Below are 16,612 nucleotides of genomic sequence, written 5' to 3'. Positions count from 1 at the left end.
TTACAATAATTACATTTTTGGACTGGTTGTTCTTTCTAGAGATCACACCTGTCTACACACTGTTTCTAATTTCTGATTCCAAGGCTTCCTGTTCCATGACACAGTTTCAAAAAAGTAACCCCCACATTTTCCCTACATATATAATTTCAGCTATTAGGATCTACAAAATACACTTTCCTCACTGTGATCAGTAAGACACAACAATGGTTAGGTTTCTGTCCAGTCAGAGCCTCTTCTATGCTGGAAATGCCTTAACTAATGACTTAACTAATGAGATAATGAAAAGTAAACCAGTTGGAGGCACTTTCTAATTTAAAACTTACTAAAGCGGCGGTGCCTGTGGCTCAGTGAGTAGGGCGCAGGCCCCATATACCAAAGGTGACAGGTTTGAACCCGGCCCCAGCCAGACTGCAAAAAAATAGCTGGGCGTTGTGGCGGGCACCTGTAGTCCCAGCTACTCCATAGGCTGAGGCAAGAGAATCGCGTAAGCCCAAGAGCTGGAGGTTGCTGTGAGCTATGATACCACAGCACTCTAGCGAGGGCGACTCAGACTCTGTCTCTAAAAAAAATAAATTAAATAAAAATAAAACTTACTAAAAAAACTATAGTATTCAATTCTGTGTTACTGGAATAAGAATAGACATACAGATTAATGGAATAAAACTTAAGAGTTCAGATTTATAACCCATGGATTTTTCAACAAGTTGTCAAGATGATTCAATCTGAAAAATAGTCTTTTCAACAAATGCTGCTGGGACGTTGTGTACACACAAGCCAAAAAAAAAAAAAAAATGAAGTTGGATCTTTACCTCATACCACATACAAAATTAACTCAAAAGGATTAGAGTCCAAAATGTAAAAAGTAAAACTACTAAATTCTTAGAAGAAAAATACAGACTTCATCTTTGTGGCCCTTATCTAATGGTTTCTTAGATAAGACACCGAAGTCATAGGCAACAAAAGAAAAAAGCAGATAAATCAGATTTAATCTAAAGTAAAAACTTGGGTGGTGCCATAGCTCAGTGGTTACGTCACTGGCCACATACACGGAGGCTGTTGGGTTCAAACCTGGCCTGAGCCAGCTAAAGCAATGACAACCATAACAAAAAATAGCTGGGCATTGTGGTGGGCGCCTGTCGTCCCAGCTACTTGGGAGGCTGAGGCGAGAGAATTGCTTAAGCCGAATAGTTTGAGGTTGCTGTGAGCTGTGACACCATGGCACTCTACCCTGGGTGACAGCTTGAGACTCTGTCTCAAAAAAAAAAAAGTAAAATCTTTTGCACTTCAAAGGTCACAATCAAGGACCAGCATGGTGCTCCTGCCTGTAATCCTAGCACTCTTGGGAGACCAAAGCAAGATTCCTTGAGTTCAGGAGTTTGAAGCCACCTGAATAAGATCAAGACCCCATCTCTACAAAAAATAGAAAAATCAGCCAGCTGTAGTGGTGTGGTGCCTGTAGTCAGTCCCAACTACTCAGGAAGCTGAGGCAGGAAGATTGCTTGAGCACCAGAGTTTGAGGTTACAATGAGCTATAATGATGTCACTACATTCTAGCTGCAGCAACAGAAGCAAGAATCTGTCTCAAAAAAAGACGTCACTATCAAGAAAATAAAAAACAATTCACAGAATGGGAGAAAATGTTTGCAAATCAAATATCTGATATACAGGATTTACATCCAAAATATATAAAGAATTCTTATAATTCAACAATGAAAAGACAAGTCAATTAAAAAATGGGCAAGATTCTGCTTGGTAGCCCTGGAGGAGAGGGAGAGAGGTCTCCTTGTTCAAATTATTCCACAGAGATTGAGACAAGGACAGTACCAATGCCCCTGAGTAAGGAAGTTATTATTAAAAAAAATTGTTTCTTTCTTCCATCCTCCCCCCACCCCAAGAGAGGTGCTTGCTTGCTTGCTTGCTTGTGTGAGATCTCTACTAGTGAGCTGTGAACTGAGGTCCTCGTCTCTCACCCCATGGGAGCTGCTGGAACTGGAACTCCTTCTCCATTGATACTGTGAGCCTGGGCATTCTCTTGCCTGGGATGAAGTTGAACAAATATTTTCCCTGCCACTTTGAACTCCCAGTCCACCCTTCCCCCTGGCCTGGCGGTCTAGAAGCCCAATCCCTGCAGAGACCAGAATGTTTGCAGTCCTTTGTTAAGACTGGGCATTGCATGGTTTGAAGGAGCAAAGCTACACTGTACCTGTGAATCCGGTAACAGTGCAGAAAGGCACAGTAGGGAAGGTGGCTGGCTTGGCTCTCCATACGACGATGGGTGGAAGCTCGGGAACCACTGAGGCATGGGAACTCAAGTGGAGACACGTCCCATCTAGCAGCAGCATTAATAGAGCAATCCCACCAGGGTCAAATTTCAGAGAGACACTTCCCTAATTCTGTGGACTGCCGGAGGGAGCTAGCTCTCGCATTGCAGGATACCAGAGGAGTAGAGTGGCTAGGGCAGAGGCACGGTCTCTGAGGATGAAAAACATTTGCTCCTTTGTTAACCTCTGGTTTGGAACCAGCTCAGGTGCAACATTCCCCAGTTTCCATTGAGCACCCAAGGTAATCAGGCTTCAACTCTCCCAGCCAGCTGGTGGCAGAGTGTGGTGGCTTGGCGGATGACACATTGACTTCCCTGACTCTAGCACGCCCAAATCCCTGGCGCATTTGCTCATTGGAGGGAACCAGAGCACAGCCCCATGGGACTACCAGTGCCTGGATGTGACGGAGGTGCAAGGCAGGGAAGGAGGCACCAGCCCCCCTGGACTATTTTGCTGGGTGAGCCTTTCTGACTTAAACTTCACCATATAACAATTGAATTTAACAGACAACTACAGAACATTTAATCATCCTTACAAAACTGAATACACATTCTCATCAGCCCATGGAACATCCTCCAATACTGATCACATCTTAGGTCACAAGTCTAACCTCAGCAAATTTAAAAGTATAGAAATTATTCCTTATATTTTCTCAGATCATCACACAATAAAATTGGTGAACTCACCAATAACAGGTATCTGCATACTCATACACATGAAAACTAAATAACCTGATGCAGAATGATAGCTGGGTCATAGATGAGATTAAGAAGAAATTGCCACATTTTTGGAACAAAACAATAATGAAGACACAAATTATCAGAACCTGTGGGATACTGCAAAGGCAGTCCTAAAAGGGAAATTACAGCACTGCAAGCCTTCCTCAAGAGAACAGAAACAGCGGAAGTCAATAACTTAATGGGACATCTTAAGCAACTAGAAAAGGAAGAACATTCTAATCCCAAACCCAGCAGAAGAAAAGAAATAACCAAAATTAGAGCAGAATTAAATGAAATCGAAAACAAAAGGATTATACAACAGATCAATAAATCAAAAAGTTGGTTTTTTGAAAAGGTCAATAAATTAGATAAACCTTTGGCTAACCTAACCAGGAATAAAAGAGTAAAATCTCTAATTTCATCAATCAGAAATGACAAAGACAAAATAACAACAGACTCCTCAGAAATTAAAAAAATCCTTAATACTACAAAAAACTTTATTCTCAGAAATATGAAAATCAGAAAGAAATTGACCAATACTTGGAAGAACACCAACTTCCTAGATTTAATCAGAAAGAACTGGAAATGCTGAACAGGCCTATATCAAGCACTGAAATAGAATCAACTATATGAAATCTCCCCAAAAAGAAGAGTCCAAGACCAGATGGCTTCACATCAGAATTCTACCAAACCTTTAAAGAGGAACTAGTACTTACATTACTTAACCTTTTCCAAAACACAGAATAAGAAGGAATACTACCCAACACATTCTATGAAGCAAATATCACCCTGATCCCGAAACCAGGAAAAGACCCAACAAGAAAAGAAAACTATAGACCAATATTTTTAATGAACATAGATGCAAAAATATTCAATAAGATCCTAGCAAATAGAATCCAGCAACACATCAAATGAATTATACACCATGACCAAGTGGGTTTTATCCCAGGGACTCAAGGTTGGTTCAATATACGTAAATCTATAAATATAATACATCAAATAAACTAAGAAACAAAGACCATATGATTCTCTCGATAGATGCAGAGAAAGCTTTTGACAATATCCAGCATCCTTCCATGATAATAAGACTTAGGAAAACAGGTATAGAAGGGACTTTTCTTAAACTGATAGAGGCCATCTACAGCAAACCCACAGCCAATATCATATTAAATGGAGTACAACTGAACACATTTCCACTTAAATCAGGAACCAGGCAAGGTTGCCCATTGCCTCCACTGCTTTTCAACATTGTAATGGAAGTCTTAGCCATTGCAATCAGGCAAGAGGAGGTGATCAAGGGTATACAGATAGGGTCAGAGGAGATCAAACTGTCACTCTTCCCAGATGGTATGATTTTTATACCTGGAAAACCCCAGGGACTCAACTACAAAATTCTTAGAAGTGATCAAGGAATACAGTAGTGTCTCAGGATACAAAATCAATACTCACAAATCAGTAGCTTTTATATATACCAATAATAGTCAAGCCGAAAAAACAGTCAAGGACTCTATTCCCTTTACAGTTGTGCCAAAGAAGATAAAATATTTTGGAATTTACCTAACAAAGGACGTGAAAGAGCTCTATAAAGAGAATTATGAAACTCTGAGAAAAGAAATAGCTGAAGATGTTAACAAATTGAAAAATATACCATGTTCATGGCTAGGAAGAATCAACATTGTTAAAATGTCCATATTACCCAAAGCAATTTACCAATTTAATTCAATCCCTATCAAAGCACCACCGTCATACTTTAAAGATCTGGAAAAAATAGTACTTCATTTTGTATGGAACCAGAAAAAAAACTTCGAATAGCCAAGATACTACTCAGAAATAAAAACAAATCAGGAGGAATCATGCTACCAGACTTCAAACTATACTATAATCTACAGTGATCAAAACAGCATGATATTGGCACAAAAATAGAGAAGTAGATGTATGGAACAGAATTGAGAACCAAGAGATGAACCCAGACACTTATTATCATTTGATCTTTGATAAGCCCATCAAAAATAAATTGGGTGAAAGATTCCCTATTTAACAAATGATGCTGGGAGAATCGGCTGGTGACTTGTAGATGACTGAAACTAGACCCACATCTTTCACCATTAACAAAAATTGACACTCACTGGATAAAAGATTTAAACTTAAGACATGAAACCCAAAAATACTAGAAGAGAGTCCAGGGAAAACACTTGAAGAAATTGGCCTGGGAGAATACTTTATGAGGAGCACCTCCCAGGCAATTGAAGCAACACCTAAAATACATTTACTGGGTTATCATCAAACTAAAAAGCTTCTGCACAGCCAAGAACATACATAGTAAGTAAAGCAAGCAGACAGCCCTCAGAATGGGAGAGGATATTTGCAGGTTATGCTTCTGATGATGGTTTGATAACCAGAATCCACAGAGAACTCAAACTTATTAATAAGAACAAGTAATCCCATTTCATTGTGGGCAAGGGACTTGAACAGAAGCTTCTCTGAAGAAGATAGGCACATGGCCTACAGACACATGAAAAAATGCTCATCATCTTTAATCATCAGAGAAATGCAAATCAAAACCACTTTGAGATATCGTCTAACTCCAGTAAGAGTGGCTCACATAACAAAATCCCAAAACTACAGATGTTGGCGTGGACGTGCAGAAAAGGAAACATTTCTGCACTGCTGGTGGGAGTGCAATCTAATACGTCCCTTTTGAAAAGAAGTATGGAGAATACTCAGGGATCTAAAAGTAGACCTGCCGTTTGACCCTGGAATTCCTCTACTAGGTATATATCCAAAAGACCAAAAATCACTTTATACCAAAGATATGTGCACCAGATTGTTCACTGCAGTTCAATTCATAATAGCCAAGTCATGGAAGAAGCCCAAGTGCCCACTGACCCCTGAATGGATTAGTAAATTGTGGTGTATGTATACCATGGAATATTATGCAGTCTTTAAAAAGATAGAGATTTACCTCTTTTATGTTTACTTGGATGGAGTTGGAATATATCCTACTTAGTAAAGTATCTCAAGAATGGAAGGAAAAATATCCAATGTACTCAGTATTATTATGAAACCAATTTACAATCACTCACGCTCTTATATGAAGAATAGATCACGACTACAGCCCAAGATGAAGGAGGGAGAAGGGGGGATGTGAGGGGAGGGGGGAGGTCAGACCGAGGGAGGGTGAATGGTGGGATCACACCTATGGTGCATAATGCAAGGGTACATGTCAGATCTATTAGTATAAAGTATAAAAATTTCTTAACACAATAATTAAGTAAACAAGATGAAGTATATATTAACCAGTGTGATATAAGCGTTCATAATTCTCTATGAAATCAGCACATTGTACCTCATAAATGCATTAATGTATACATGATCTATGTGTTTATGACTTAATTTAAAAAAATTTGTCTAAAACCTTAAAAGAATAAAGTAAAAAATAAAAAATGGGCAAGACATTTCTCCAAATAAGATATACAAATAGATAATAAGCACATGAAAAGATCCATTATAATTCTACTTCATATCTACTAGGATTGCTATAATAAAAAAGATGGACAAGTTTTACAAACGTTGCAGAGAAACTGGAACCCTCATAACTACTGGTGGGAAACACAGACTTACTGTATAATCCAACAATTCCACTCCTAGGGATACACCCAAGAGAAATGAAAACACATGTCCACCCAAAACCTGTACATAAATGTTCATAACAACATTTTCATAATAGCCAAAGTGAGGCCGGGCACAGAGGTTCACACCTGTAATCCTAGCACTCTGGGAGGCCAAGGTGGATGGTTTGCTTGAACTTAAGGAGTTCCATTCCAGCCTGAGCAAGAGACCTGTCTCTTAAAAAGAAAAAAAAAAAAAAATAGCCAAAGGTAGAAATAACTTAAATGTCCATCAACTGATGAGCAGATAAATAAAATGTAGTATACCCATAAACACAGAATATTATCCAATAACAAAAAAGGAATGATGTACTGGTGCAGCAACATGGAGAACCTTAAAAACATTACACTTTGTAAAAGCAGCTAGACACAAAAAAACACATATGGTATGATTTCATTCATACAAAATGTCCAGATAAAGCAAGTGTACCCAAGTACAGAAACAGTAGATTAATTATTGCCTAGAGCTAGGGGTGGAGGAGTTGAGGGGTTTGGGGAAGGAGTGACTGCTGAATGGCATGGGCTATCTTTCTGGGGTGATAAAAATGTAAAATGGACTATGATGATTACACAACGCTATGAATATACAAAAAATCTAAAAGGGTAAGGTAATTTTTACACTTTGTATCTCAATAAAGCTGTCACCAAAAAAATTTTTAAAGTAAAGCAGAGCCACCGTTCATAAACAGATCCTTGAAACACATAGAAATAAAAGTATAAACTGCCCGTGTAACAGAACTACATCCTCTTTATTTCCTCCTTTTATTTGCTCAATTAGTTAATCAAAAATCAAAATTCTAACAATTTAACCACAGTCTACTTTCAAAAAACAGGGATTCCCTGTCATTCCTATGTTCATAACCTAATTCAAACTGATAGCAGTATCAGACTATAACAGAAGAGAAACAAGTTATGGTTTGGATGACAAAATTTTTAATTTTATAATTTTTTTTTTTTTTGGAGATAAGAGTTTCAAGCTATCACCCTAGGTAGCACACTACAGCAACCTCAAACTCTTGGGCTTACGTGATTCTCTTGCCTCAGCCTCCCAAGTAGGTGGGACCACAGGCACCCGCCACAATGCCCGGCTATTTTTTTTTGTTGCAGCTGTCATTGTTGTTTAACTGGCCCAGGCCGGTTGGAACCTACCAGCCTCTGTGTAAGTGGCTAGCGCCCTACCCACTGAGCTATGGGTGCTGCCCAAAATTTTTTATTTTAATTTGAAGATTTTCCAGCCCACGTACCACCAGTTCTCCACTAGCACTGAGAAAATATAAATGAAAACACCAGCATGCTCAGATTTAAGATCTGTGCTTTTAGCTGGTGTGGTGGCATGCACCTAGTCCCTGGTGCTCAAGAGGCTGAGGTGGGAGGATCACTTGAGCCCAGGAACTCAAGGCTGCAGTGAGCTATGATGGCACCCCTACACTCCAGCGAGGGTAACAGAGGGAGGGAGGGAAGGAGCGAGGAAGAAAGGAAGGAAGGAAGATCTGCTTTTGACAATCTGTGAAAAACTGTGAAAGTCATAATATGTGGCCACTTATAAAGGGCAGCAATTCTGCCTGTTAAGAGCACCTAAACTCAGACCCACTCTATCCAGCTAACGTAATATGCAAGGTACTAATGCAGTGAGCAATTCTAGCCAACAACCCAGTACTGCTAACTCAGCTAATGATATGAAAACATTTATGAATCTGCAGAGGCCTCAGAACAGAGCCCTTGCAAGTGTCACGGGTCAGTTATGTTATTCAACATAAGAGTTGAAGCCAAGAAAAATATATTTTATTATTTATGGGAAATAATCTAAGGATATACCAAATTCCACTCAATACATATATAATTTTCTATGTTTGTGTTCCTATGAATTCTATAAATTTAGAAGCAAAAACTTTTAGATGTATCATAAACCGTTAATTATTTTTATTTATTAATTTATTAATTTATTTATTTTTGAGACAGAGCCTACCTGTGACGCCCTGGATAGAGTACCATGGCGTCACAGCTCACAGCAACCTCCAACTCCCGGGCTTAAGCAATTCTCTTGCCTCCCTCCCAAGTAGCAGGGACTACTGGTGCCTGCCACAAAGACCAGCTATATTTTGGTTGTAGTTGTCACTGTTGTTTGGCAGGCCCAGGCTGGATTCGAATCCGCCAGCTCTGGTGTATGTGCCTTTGGAGCCACAGGTGCCGAGCCCTTTAATCAATTTTAAACATTTATTCTTTAGAAAAAAATGATAAAGACAAATTTAACCCAACTTAAAAAAATAAAACCATATTTTAATAAAAAAACCTCATTTGAGAACAAAAAAGTGAGAACAAATTGAAATATGTAAGGCATGATTTCCTATTAGAAGAACTAATTCAATCTATTAAATCATTTGTAAGTACTTTTTAAAAATAATATTTAAGTTATTCAAAAAATTTGAAAAACAAAGTTAACCTTGGCTCCACACCTGTAGCTCAAGAGGCTAAGGCGCCAACCACATACACCAGAGCTGGCAGGTTCGAATCCAGCCCCAGCCCAGGCCTGCCAAATAACAACAACTACAACCAAAAAATAGCTGCGCGTTGTGGTGGGCACCTGTAGTCCCAGCTACTTAGGAGACTGAGGCAAGAGAATCGCTTAAGCCCAGGAGTTAGAGGTTGCTGTAAGCTGTAACGCCACCGCACTCTACCCAGGGCGACAGCTTGAGGCTCTGTCTCAAAAAAAAAAAAAAATAATTAACCGATAACACAGTAACTTCCTCTAAAAATGCCTTACATAAACATATCTATCTACACTGAATGCTATAATTCAGGGAGACTTTATATTCCCAACATGCTCAAATAATAGATTTCACAACAATTAAAAAAAACACATACTAGTTCCTTGAATATGATTTGAAGAGAAGTTGAACTAGATCTCACATAAAAGATGTACCAAAATTCAGAGATCTCATATCTGACCTGGCATACACACAGTATTGGGTCATCCTACTGTTAGGATTCCAGAAAATAGGATAAACCACACTGTAGGTGGAATGCAACACACACACACTCCTACCCAGAACATCCAAGATACAAAATCCTTCTTTACAGGAAATCCACAGATGTTCCCCCACACATAATTTTTTCTGTGAGAGACTTAACACTATCCAGGGAACAAAAAGTAGGTTTTGAGAGGCACGTGTGCTGAGAAAGAGAATACACAAAGCGAGCACTAAGAGAATGATTCCTTCTGAAATGAGATATGACTTACTGATTAAGAAAGGGACTCTAACTCCTATTAGACAGTTTTGCTATATTTGTACAAATTAATTCATTATTGTCATAAGGCCACACATGCAGGCAGCATAGAATGTTTAAAAATCAACCACAAAGGGTGGCACCTGTGGCTCAAAGGAGTAGGATGCCGGCCCCATATGCTGGAGGTGGTGGGTTCAAACCCAGCCCCGGCCAAAAACAGCAAAAAAAAAAAAAAAAAAAAAAAACCCACAAAATAACTGCTAACTTTGACCAAAAATAAATCAAAGTAAAACTACACCTTGACTTCTCTTTCTGAAGACAGTAACCACATTTTCATTGAAATAAAGACAGGCAGATTTACTACAAACCACAATCAAATATTTAACACCAAATAATCCAAAGCCCACAGTAATCTACTTTAACAAGCATCGAACCTCTATATTAAGTAGCACAAGCACACAGGGAACATACAACTCATCACCACTTAGTTGTGACTGCCACAGCCACAGCACAGAGGATCCTTTGCTTCCCAAAGAAAGCACCATGTAAGGGTGGATGATCTTTCTGCCTGACTCGGTGCAATCAACTATTTTGGAATTTTTTAAAAAAAGGAGCCAAAGCCACTGCTTTGGCTTACTAGTAGAGACCCAAACTTACTAGTTAGCCAATGCTCGGACCACAAGTGGATTTCCTTGCAAATTCCCATAAGCTGGAAAAGTAACTTGAGTAGGTATCTTTCCCAAAATTATCTGAAGGCTTTATTATGTATGACTTTTACATTTAAAAATGAAAAACTATTAAATATATTTTGCTTTATTTATGAAGAGCTTACATATGAGCCAGTAATGGAATAATTAAGGCTCAATGACAAAGTAAGCTTCCAAATTTCAGATGACATTATAGTTAAATTTTTTTCTTAAACAGAACTATGGTTCAATTATTTTGATTTATTTAATAATAACCATTACATAATTTCTTTCCTCAGCCTCTTAAGTATTTGTGCATGCTTACAATATTGGTTTAATCAAAGTTAAATTACCCATAAAACGTCGCCTGTGGCTCAGTGAGCAGGGCGCCGGCCCCATATACCGAGGGTGGCGGGTTCAAACCCGGCCCCAGCCAAACTGCAACAAAAAAATAGCCGGGCGTGGTGGCAGGCGCCTGTAGTCCCAGCTACTCGGGAGGCTGAGGCAGGAGAATCGTCTAAGTCCAGGAGTTGGAGGTTGCTGTGAGCTGTGTGACGCCATAGCACTCTACCGAGGGCGATAAAGTGAAACTCTGTCTCTACAAAAAAAAAAAAAGATGTTTGCTTTGGGCGGCGCCTGTGGCTCAGTCGGTAAGGCGCCGGCCCCATATACTGAGGGTGACGGGTTCAAACCCAGCCCTGGCCAAACTGCAACCAAAAAATAGCCGGGCGTTGTGGCGGGCGCCTGTAGTCCCAGCTACTTGGGAGGCTAAGGCAAGAAAATCGCTTAAGCCCAGGAGTTGGAGGTTGCTGTGAGCTGTGTGAGGCCACGGCACTCTACCGAGGGCCATAAAGTGAAACTCTGTCTCTACAAAAAAAAAAAAAAAAAAAAGTCAAAATATTTAAGAGCAAGGTTGCCAACAGTCTATATGGCATGCTATTATATGTGGATTCCATTTATCAAAAATGATCCTTTAATAAGGCCAGGTGTGGTGGCTCATGCTTGTAATCCTAGCACTCTGGAAGGCCAAGGCAGATGGATTGCCTGATCTCAGAAGTTCAAGAGCAGCCTGAGCAAGAACATACGTCTCTTTAAAAAAAGGAAAATAGCTGGGCATTGTGGTAGGCACCTGTAGTCCCAGCTACTCAGGAGACTGAGACAAGAGGATAGCTTAAGCCCATGAGTTTGAGGTTGCTGTGAGCTGTAACCCCATGGCACTCACTCTATTAAGGGTGACAAAGTGAGACTGTCTCTCAAAAAAGAAAAAAAAAGGAGCCTAAAACTCACTAAAACAAAGTAAATTATTTTTCCAATAATCTGTCATCCAAATTTAAGCAAATAAGTATAAAAATAAAGGCCACATTAACTTATGTAATTCAGTTGTTCATAAGAAAGGTTACAAAAACAATACATATAATATAATGGCTTATTTAAAAAAACAACTTTAGATCATTAAAACAAACACTATTAAACAAGGGATTTTAGATTAAATTCCACCTGGAGTTTCTCCACAAATCAATCTATTTATATGAATTGGGCACTGAAAACTAAACTATGATCCACCGAAACAGCTTTGATGCAACACAATCTTAAGGGTAACAAAAAATGGTTATGTTAAACAGTTTTACCTAACAAAGAAACATTTTACTATAGTTATACATTCTTCGAACATTATTACTGCAAGTTTATATGCTGTACATGACTCTCTTGTAAACAACCATATTGGATTCACCACAAAAATAATAAGCCTTACTAGAATTTTTCCTACACAAAATAGTTGTCAACTACCCAACTATCAATATAGCCATCTGCAAAATTTTCATTTTCATTAATTCTTACAGTTGATATCTTTGTTTTCACATAAAAACAGTGTCAGTAAAATCAGGTGTCATACCAAACAATAAACTGTATCTGGATTCAATATTGAAAACACTGTCATTTAATCTTCCCACTCACCTTCAATGCATAAGACTACTGAACTCAAAAAAACACACACACACACACACACCCAGGTTGGCATAGCTCCAACACTGACCTCACATCAAAACAAACCAAAAAAGTCTTAAAATAGACACACAGCTACCTTCCAGCTATTACTGCATCAGACTTAAGAGAACAGCACACAATAGGAGGTTATTTTTCTCTTTTTCCTCTATCTGTGTAACATTCATCTTTTCTAAGCAAGCACTCTTATTTCCTACAAGTAAACACTGACCAGAAAATTAGGGAATGTGGTCATGAAAAAGGAGTGTTCTATATTTAAATTAACATCACTGTCTCAAATCACCCATTCGTAGTCACAATCAATGATCATCAGAAATAATGCAAACCGTGAAGAAACACTGTTTAATCTTCCTGCATTTTTAAAAAATCAATTTCCAGCAGGACAACTAAATAAGTATCAAATAGCAAATATCTTATTCTTTCATAGAAGAAATCATTTAAGACCCCAACACCTCTTTTACTAGAAGATAATAAAATTATAGAGTAACAAACACAATTATCTCATTTTTATTGCACTGCACTACTTTTGGCAACTCCACTCTATCACCACAAACTTGCTAAAAATTCTATTGCAGCACAACCACCACCACTGTCTTCCATGGTCATTTAAGTCCAAACCACAGTGATAGTTACACTAATTAATCAGACAACCACATTTGCACAACAGACCAACCGTTGAAATGTACCTTCCACAAAAGATACAAGTATATAAAAATTCATACTTACCTACAGTTGGGAGGAGGGTCCAATGTAATTTCTGCAAGTTCCTTCTGAATTCTTTAAAAAAAAAACAAAGAAAGTGATGTTTAATATTTTCACTTTAAACATGAATCTATGCCATTAAAATGTTACTCTTTAACAATAATATTTCCCTTTCGTAAGTTTTTATTTTGAAATACCAATACTGTATAAACTAGCATATCCAACAATAAAGTGGTTAATTTCTGCCACAGTTTCGAGGATGCACCAACAAAGGGTGATCTGACTGGCCACTGCCAGTTCATGAAGCCTGTGGAAGCAACACTGTGACTTCATTAAACCTCTGGTAGCACTAACCAAATTCCTACTTTATACTGGAAATTTCTGCCCCACAGAAATGGATCATTAGAATGGATCATTCTAACTCTGATTGGTATTAGACCATTCCCATAAAAGATGGAAAGCTTATATTAATTTGAATCCAAGCATCCTAACTAATCCAATCAAAACGTGAAGAAAAGAATTTCGAGATCTCATTCCAAGATCAGAAACTGACATCAAGGCCGGTCCCCGTGGCTCACGCCTGTAATCCTAGCACTCTGGGAGGCCAAGGCGGGTGGACTACCTGAGCTCAGGCGTTCAAGACCAGCCTGAGCAAAAGCAAAACCCTGTCTCTAAAAAATAGCCCGGCGTTGTAGTTGGCGCCTGTAGACCCAGTTACTCAGGAGGCTGAGGACAAGAGGATTGCTTAACCCCAAGAGTTTGAGGTTGAGCAATAATGCCACAGCACTCTACCCAGGTTGACAAAGTGCAACTGTGTCTCAAGAAAAATAAAAAATAAAAACTGACATCAAACTACATTTGGTATTCCTTCCTGGAGCTTCTAAGTTGGAGCATAATGGGACTTTCCAATTTGACACTATTCCTTTTTGCTAGAGCTATGCTAATAATACATAAATAATTTTTTCAAAATGTTTATATTTTATTTCTGGAGATAAGGTGATTTTCTTTCCATTGTTTTTCTTTTTTCTTTCTTTCTTTCTTTTTTTTTTTTTCCAGATTCACAGAGCACAGTTAGGTTACAACCTTCGTGTTTGTTAGGTAAGATCCCTGTTGTAGGTGTGTTCAGCACCCAGGTGTGCCACATACCCTTACATCGTGCCTCTTAGGTTGGAGCACACCAATCCTCCTCCCTTCTCTTTCTCCTCCCCCACTGTCCTCCTTGCCCTCTCCCCTAACTTGAATTGAGTTCTTCTCTTGTGTGGGTGTATATTAGTTCATCCACTGGCTTCATATTAGTATTGAGTACATTGGACACTTGCTTTTCCATTCTTATGATACTCTGAACTAAACAGAATGCTCTCCAACTCTATCCAGGTTAATACCAAAGATGTAAAGTCTCCATCTTTTTCAATGGTTTAGTAGTATTCCATGGTATACATATACCACAGCTTATTAATCCATGCATGAGTTGATGGGCACTTGGACTGTCATGAATATTTATTTTAATGTCATTGCATAAGTTTCATGCAAAGAAAAAATATTTTTTTAAAATGTACTTCTGTCCTCATGTGTTACTTTCTACTTTGATTTCTAACTAAATCTAATATCCTATGTACATATTTAAAAGCTGACAATGCTGCACTGTCTTTTAAGACTATACTTAGAAAACTTTTAACTCTCATTCAGCCTTATTAAACTTAGGCTCTGTTTAATAAAATACAAAAAAATTCTTAAAACTAGTTCTTCTCACCTTTCTAAATATGAGATTAACAGCTAGATGCCTATTGTCTGGTAATTATAATGATAGTATATGGACAGCACTTTACTAAAGTATCTTAAAAAAAACAAGAATTTGAACAAAAACATTTACCCTCAAACAATAATTTCACTCTACATCTTTTCACAGAGAACAAACAGAACTACTAGACTAAATAAGTCTCTTCCAATAGGATTGGTATCAACTACTTAAAGAAACTGCATACTGCTAATATAACCTTCAGTTCTCTAAACCGTGGGATTCAAGGTTGAGGAGACATTAAGAATAGAAACAAGGACTGGGCGTCCATAGCTCAGTGGTTAGAGCGCTGGCCACATGCTCCAGGGCTGCTGGGTTTGAACCTGGCCAGGCCGTGCTATACAAAAAACAAACAAACAAAAATAGCCAGGAATTGTGCCAGGCACCCTGGCAGGTGCCTGTAGTCCTAGCTACTCAGAAGGCTAAGGCAAGAGAATCACTTGAGCCCACAAGTTTGAGGTTGCTGTATGATGTCACAGTGTTCTACTGAGGGTGACAAGTGAGACTCAGACTCAATAAAAAAAAGAATAGAAGCAAAACTAATAAATTCAAAGCAAAAAATTCATACTGCTCATACCTGCTCTATCTGTGCCTAAGTTTTCTGTCCTACAGAATAAAAAGGACAAACCTCATGATCTCTTTTATATCTGAAACACTGTAATTTCCTCCTAATATGCATACAAAGTACACATGCCCAATAATTAAATGACAGACATCTCAAAGATCTGAGATAAGCAAACACCTTTTTTGGATTTCACACAGACATATAAAATAGGCACTTCGAGACTAAATGGTAAAGTCCAGGTTAAAGATGGCAAACTAATGGTGGGCCCCTGTAGTCCCAGCTACTTGGGAGGCTGAGGCAAGAGAATCGCTTAAGTCCAAGAGTTTGAGGTTGCTGTGAGCTGTGACGCCACAGCACCCTACCCAAGGTAACATAGTTAGACTCTGTCTCAAAAATAAAAAGATGGCAAATTAAGCACACACATTCACCTCCCACCCACAGGGTGAAGAGAGGAAATACAGAAAATGCAAAAGGTAACAAACTCAGCAAAGGAGGGGGGGTGGTCACCAAAGGATGGGAGATGTCAACATATTTCTTCAAGACAAAGTAAATAGGTGTCAATCAAACAGGTTGAGAATGGGCTGCAGACTAAGGATATAATAAAAATATACTATTCGAGGGGAGGAAAAAAAAGGTGTGTAAGAAAATCATAGATCAAATATAAAGGAAACTAAAATGTAAAATACTTGTAATTCAGTGTCAGATGTTAAGAGGTTTTATCTTTTTGCTGAAATGCTATGACTCATTGGGTAGCTCAAGGGTAGTAACACTGGACTAGTAGGAAATCTAATCCTAATACGCTGTTAGAATATTAACATTGAATATCTACAGTTGTAATAAATGTATACACAATTCACTGATTTTTACATACACAAGCATAGAAGATGGGTTGTAGCGGCACTATACAACGTAAATGCTACTAACCTT

At 38.5% G+C, this 16,612-nt stretch overlaps 1 protein-coding gene across 2 annotated transcripts in view; it reads right to left on the bottom strand.

Annotated features, from left to right (window-relative positions):
• The window catches only part of UBE2E2 (ubiquitin conjugating enzyme E2 E2), a 423,851-nt gene that overhangs the window by 386,446 nt on the left and 20,793 nt on the right, over positions 1–16,612 (bottom strand). For both annotated transcript variants that reach the window (XM_053599310.1, XM_053599311.1), the window contains exon 3: positions 13,350–13,400. In XM_053599310.1, coding sequence (XP_053455285.1) covers positions 13,350–13,400 — 51 coding nt within the window. The remainder of the gene's footprint in view (positions 1–13,349; positions 13,401–16,612) is intronic.

The sequence above is a fragment of the Nycticebus coucang genome, chromosome 8, assembly GCF_027406575.1.
Source record: "Nycticebus coucang isolate mNycCou1 chromosome 8, mNycCou1.pri, whole genome shotgun sequence".
Lineage (NCBI taxonomy): Eukaryota > Metazoa > Chordata > Mammalia > Primates > Lorisidae > Nycticebus > Nycticebus coucang.
The sequence above is the reverse complement of the archived record's forward strand: the minus strand, read 5'-3'. Positions and strand labels throughout refer to the sequence as shown.